The sequence below is a fragment of the Limulus polyphemus genome, unplaced genomic scaffold, assembly GCF_000517525.1.
Source record: "Limulus polyphemus unplaced genomic scaffold, Limulus_polyphemus-2.1.2 Scaffold938, whole genome shotgun sequence".
NCBI lineage: Eukaryota > Metazoa > Arthropoda > Merostomata > Xiphosura > Limulidae > Limulus > Limulus polyphemus.
In genome coordinates, this window is record NW_013666548.1 from 284,762 (window position 1) to 291,607 (window position 6,846).

At 32.5% G+C, this 6,846-nt stretch overlaps 1 protein-coding gene across 1 annotated transcript in view; it reads right to left on the reverse strand.

Annotated features, from left to right (window-relative positions):
• LOC106461344 overlaps nt 1–301 on the reverse strand; it is a 13,249-nt gene extending 12,948 nt beyond the window's left edge. Inside the window, exon 1 of the mRNA XM_013921161.2 lies at nt 234–301. Within this exon, the coding sequence (XP_013776615.1) occupies nt 234–270 (37 nt within the window). The 5' untranslated portion in view covers nt 271–301. The remainder of the gene's footprint in view (nt 1–233) is intronic.
• Between the last annotated feature and the right edge of the window lie 6,545 nt (nt 302–6,846).

The window sequence follows — 6,846 nt, forward strand, 5'->3', positions numbered from 1 at the left end:
AAGCGTAGCTTTCTAACAAGTAGAAAAACTTAGCTTGTTAAGTTGTAATTTACTAAACTTTTAACTAGCTTTGCATTTGGTCTCCATCATGGTTAACATCAGATGATCGCTGCTAATTATATATATATATATATATATATATATATCATATAGTACACAGTCTTACTTATCACTCTGATATAGCTAAAGAACAATATGGGCTTAGATAAAAAGAAACTACCAGCATTGATTACCTAGGACTCTTTCCAAACTCAGAGCAGGAATTACCATTAAAAGTACCTCAGCAAGACACCAACAACGATACACTTCAAAGAACTGCCGATAGAGGACTCTCATATTTAATTAAAAAAAGAAAAGGAGAAGAAGCAATAGCAGAAAAACAAAATAACAAATATATATATATATATATGTTATATATTCAATACAATTCACAAAGCCGACCTCTGTACAGGCTTTGTAATGTTTATTTGAAATTATTACTATGCTATTCTATTGGAAACGTAATTAAAACCCATTCAATGTTTAGTAAGGAACCTACTGAACTGAATAATTAATTCAAAAATACAATGAACAATGCCGTTATTGTATTATAAAATTAATTGAAACAGATTTATTGAAATGTTTGTTCTTTCTTTTCTTAGTTTTTATACTTACTACATTTTGGATTCAGTGAATACCTTTTGCTAATACCTAAATATTGAGATAAATAACTACAATTGTGATCAAATAGTTTGGACGTGATAGAAGAAGAAAATATAGATACTTTTCTTTCACTGATTTAGTGTTTACTTATATCGCCGAGGAATATGTTGAAAAGCGAAACACTTTCTGATATTTAGTTAACCATAGAACTAGAACCCAGTTGGCTTTCTAAACATATTTTTGAAAAAATATTTATACATCAAATTGCTTGTGGGTTCATGACTTTGTTGTAGTGGTTGCAGTCCTAAAGCCCTTTTTTAATCGAATGATTTTAGAGGCTCAAGTTCTAGAAATTCGAACCGGGATTCTAAATAGTTTATTTTTCTATCAACTTAATTTAATTGCTTACACTGAATACTGAATGATCATTCTTAATTACAGCTATACAAATTCAAAATGGGTTTGATTCAAGTGTTGATATGATAAAATAACAGCTTTACTAACAAAGCTATATGTGAATATACTTAAAATTACACAATGGACTGTTTTAGCTGCAACTTTCTCGGGTATAAATTCCGAATTTTAGCGTTGTAAGTCCTCAGTCTTACCAGTGAGACACCTGGAGAAATTATTTATTGTACTTGGACATGTTATTTATGGTACTCAATTTGCAGCCTGCAGGTCAGGGGAACAAAAGCTACGCCGAACATGTTTACTCTTTCAGCCGCGGGGGAGTTATAATGTGAAGGTCAATCTTACTATTCTTTTGTAACAGCAACCCAAAAATTGTTTTGTGGGCAGTGTTGACTAGCCGTCTTCTCTCTAGTCTATCACTTTAACACCGGCAACTGCTAGCGCAGGCAGTCTTAAAGTAGCTTTAGGCGAAAATTAAAGAAACAGACAATGATTGCAATTTTTAATTACCTTGGTTATGTTAAATTTTGAGCCACTTTTCATCGTCCACTGGTGGGACAGCGATAAGTTTACGGATGTACAATGGTAATGTACGAGATTCGATATCCCGCTGTGGACAGAGTAGCTTTGCTCTAAAACAAACAAAAATATTTGTTGCCATATCTATACAAGGGTAAAATGATTCAACTTTACCTTTTTGTACTAACTTAATATTTTGTATGTGTGAACTTCATGCACTAGTAAGCATCTCAATCAAGATAGTCTTATAAGAATCTTTTCGTTCTCTAAGTCAACAATAATGATTGGGATTTTTCTGAGATTTGAAAAAAAAAAGATTGTTTCTGTTACATCTTAAAACGGGAGTATATATATATATTATTGAAATTCATTTATAAATTCTTATAAGTACATGTAATAAATATTATCTTTATGGTATGTCCAGAGATAGCTATACCATTCCTATGGCATATGCATAAGCAAAGGAAAAGGGCGGCCATTTAGGTACAAAACATTTTTAAAAGGTGTAAAAACAGTATCAGATACAATAGAAATGGTCATTTCGGCGAAAATTATAAACTTTCCCTACAGGATATGCTCCCAGACTCCTCACAATGGCTTCACCGCTCATTCCTCCAAAGTGCCTCCAGTAACTCAGCGGTGCATGTGCACTAGTACTTGGAAAAGATACATTCTGATGCCTTAGTGGCGAATCCATGCACCATGAACGGCGTAAAACACGACAAGATGAACTTTTCTATGAAACTTTCAGGTAGTAACGTGTAACATTAAAGTGCTAACCTATCACACGTTGTGTTGACTTAGAGTTTTCAGTCTTGACTTTTTAATGGGGCTATAAGCCTTCTAAAGTGCCTAATAGTCTATTACTTCCCAACAAGGCTAACAAGAACCACCCATCAAATCTAAAAGTCTTCAGACTGGCATGTCATGGATTTGTAACCATTTCTTGGGCAAAGCTTGTACTTCAATGACCATGTTTCAAGTGTCTGCACTCTCAGTTGCTAATGTTGTGTGATAAACTTGCCATGAATTACAAAGAAAATGGAATATCCAGATTCTGGAGAAATCCTGAGGAACAAGCACAACATCCAAAGTTACGAACAGCCCACAATCACTGAAAGAGTGCTATAAATATCTTCATAAGTCTACAGTATTGCAACAGAGTACCCTTGTCCCAAGTAGGACTATACAGCCATTCAAGAAAGTGCCTAAAGAATTAGACATTTTTCTTTTGGTGCCTAATCTATAGTCTTGCGAGACTTGCAAATGCCTAATACAATATCACTTTGTTCAATTAATTAATATTTTATCATATTTGTGTGTTTTATAATTCTATTTTGCATTTAACCTTATACTTATTTTGTTCTATCTGGTAACTTAATTTTATTAAAATTTACTTCTCTTCTTCTGAATTTGAGCTGTAATGTTTAAATCTTATTTTGTTTAAACCTAAATGTCATGCGATTACTGACGAAAAATTATACTTATGATTTGATTTTTGGTTTATCTTGTATTTTATGTTAAGATTATGGTTCAGTTTTATTTATTTTGGATTGCTTTAAGTGGTTGCTGAAATTTTTATGTAACCCTTTGTTTTCTTTCTGTATGTATAATGATATCTTGCGTGTCTCCTGATGAGATGATTACTAGATGTTACGGCCATTTAATATATTGTTCGAACCTGGGAAGATATAGACATAAGGAAGAATGGGAATTGTTATAGTTGAAATAACTGTTCATTTTCCTCTTTGATAACTAGTTTATAATAATATCTGTAGTAAGATATATTCAGGTAATTATTTTAAATTTTCAGGTAAATGTTCTGAATGTAGATAACATCCTTATAAATTGTGTGTATAAAGCTCATAAACACGTAACTAAAAGATATATAAGGGAATGGCTATCCCATGGAAGCTTGTAAGAGTTTGATCTTGTTTCTTTTCCTACTCCATGAAGCTAGGAAACCCAATCTCAATTAGTGATACGGTTACTTGTACAAGTTAGTATGAGTTAGGGGCTCTTTCCTTGTATATGTTGTTTGGAATAGCTATTGTAATTTAGAAGTTATGGAATAATACGATAATAGCACTCCTTCGCTTGACTTGACAATGAAGTATTTGGAAAGCCTCTCCCACCCCATCAACTAGTGATAAGACATAGCGAAAGTAAAAAAATAAACAAAAAAACGACCGTTTTTGTATTAAATATTATACTATTGTGAGTAAATATTTGATTTGTTTGTTTACATGTGTTTGTTTGTTTTTCCTTTGCTTTCAATGTTCAGTTTATTTATTACATAACATTTGCTGAACCTGTGTTTTTTGCGGAAACATTATACTACCTGTTGGATATCAGTGTACTTGAATATAGCATGAATATAGGCTTGACTAAGTAAGATAAATAAAAAGGAGGCTGGCAGATCAAAGAAGGTGTGCCTGAGATATCAATAATCTTTATGCCAGGTTAAAACTATTGTATTCAAACATTGGTTAATTTCTGCAGTACAATATTAAAAATAAACATCTACAGATTATTTATTTGTTTGAGAGCAAAACCACATTGGGCTATTTTCTGTGCCTACCGCGGGAAATCAAACCCCGAATTTTAGCGTTGTAAATTCGTAGAATAAACGCTGTCTCGCCGGGAGACAAATATCTAAAAAATATGCTATTCCCCACATTTTAAATTAGCTATCTTCAGCTCAACAGATAGCACTGTGCTTTTTGGAATTCAGTTTTGTCGAATGTCTGCAATCATTTCAAAACTTTGTTTAAAATTTTTCAATAACTAATTAAATGCATTTGTTTTAATAATGAATAAATTTATATTTTTGCATACACATTAGTGTAAATTAAAAACGAGAATTTTGGAATCAGTTATCAAATAATAAATGTTCTTATCCTAGAGAAGAAAGTGTAAGAATCAGGATACGGTTAAGTTAAAAGACAAAAATAATTCCTTACGAAAATAATAACTGGTGTTTATTACAAATAATTATCAGAAGGCAGGTATTATTTCTGTTCATAAATTTTTAAGTAAGTTAGAAACGTAATATAACGGTAAGCTTATATTAATTTCTAAACTAGTTTAACACCTACAGTTTAAAATAGATAAGCTGTAGAATCGTGACTAATCACCTTTATTCAACTTTTTCCTTTTTCTAGTTAAACTGTTTGCTTGGATGTTTGTTTCGGATTTTCACGCAAAATTACAGAAAAGGCTATCTGCAAATAATTATTCCCAATTTTACTTTTGCTAGAAAGTGTTTGAATTTCATGAAATGTATATATATATTTTTTTTCTGGTGTTCTCAAAAGTTCCTGAAGTTCAGCTACAAAAACATATTCCGGTAATATTGTTTCTGTATTATTATTAATGTTTTTAGCATACACATTATATATTAACGACTAATTGCTTCATGTACATTGTGTATTCTCTATTAAGTACTTTATTCCAGAAAATTATGTACGTTAGTCTCTATGTCCCTCGTGTCTTTCAACGTTTTGCCAGTATTTCGTTTGTGGTATTAGTTTATATGTAATTAAGCACAAAGCTACACAACGGACTATCTGTGCTCTGCCCACCACGGGTATCGAAACCCGGATTCTAGCGTTGTAAGTCCGCAGACATGCCGCTGTGCCACTGGGGGGCTGGTGCTATTAGAAGCGTCCCAATTATCTCCCTTAGTTTGTATTCCACTTGACGCATATATTTTTCAGATTGGAAAAAAAAAAATTTTGTAACGTGCCTTTTCATTTTTAAATATATTTATTCCGTCGTTACTTAAAATAATGGCACCCATATCTTTTACTCATTTCTCGAAATACTATGAAAATATCGAAAACAATTCCGCGTGATAAGAACATTATCACTTCCGAATGTATATTAAAAATAAAATATGGTTGTACTGAAATATCTATAAAAAAAAAAGCAATAAACCAAACAACGGCATCTGGTGAGAATTTATCACGTGGATAGAATTAGTAACAGTGGCGCTCTTATTATCCAAAATTAGGAAAAGCTCAGCCGTTCGGAAAAAAAATCCCGCTTCCACGTGTCGTAAATTAAATCTTGTATCTTTCCAATACCTTCCCCCCCCCCTCCTCTCTCTCTGGGCATTCTTCTATATAACTAACAGAAATATTCGTTTGTAGTTCATCAGCCCAGTTAGGTTATCTCTGAGCTTTATGTACCATATGTTTAAATTCTCGTGTGAAGTTTTTAAATCCTTTACTAGCTGGAATGTTTATGAAACTTTTTCTATTTTTATTATTTTCAAAGTTCGGTTTTTTGTGTATGGATATTGAGTATTTGGTGTCATGCGATATACCTACACTATATGGACATACTTTTTTCTTTTGTTCTCTCTCACTTTGTGTTTAAATATATATATATGTGTGTGTTTGAAGGTGATTGTTTGATTAGCCTGTTATTTCAATTTCGTACAAACAACGCGTTTTTCAACCCAGACATTTATGAAAAGGTATTTTTTATTCGTGATATATACGTATACATCTATACCTGTTCAGTTTGTTACATATTTGATTCTGTTAATGGCTATTACTTTTAAAACAAACACATCGATTAAAACTTTCCACGAAGCTACAAATGCAAAAATAACCATGCAAAGTTCAACACCAACTTAGCATGATGTCAAGTCAACTGTTTTTGCTATTCGGTATTTCCAAGAACATGTCACATGTTTTATGATGAAATAAACATAATAGCAAGTTTTCTTTAAGTTTTAAAAATAAGTCATCAACTCAAAACAAGCAGGATAAGAACGTATGTTTGTCGAAGATGCCCCCAGTGGCACAGCGGTATGTCTGCGGACTTACAACACTAAAAACCGGGTTTCGATACCCGTGATGGGCAGAGCACAGATAGCCCATTGTGTAGCTTTGTGCTTAACTTCAAAACAACAACAACATTGTCGAATATGAGGTATAAGCTAAATGCTGCAATTTATTAGTATTTAGTGTATTGAAGTACAATCATATTATCTATTTGATATAAAAATGGGTATAAAGTAGTCTTATCGAGCATGTATTAGTATCTAAATAAATTATTACTAACTCCTGGCTAAAAGCAAGCTATCTACACAGATCAGCTAAAGTAAAATGTATCCCAAAAGTTTATATAGCCAACTCTAAAACATCGACGCCAAAGAATTGTTTGTTTGAATTTCGCGCAAAGCTACACGAGGGTTATCTGCGCTAGTCGTCCCTAATTAGCAGTGTAAGACTAAGGGAAGGCAGCTAGTCATCAACC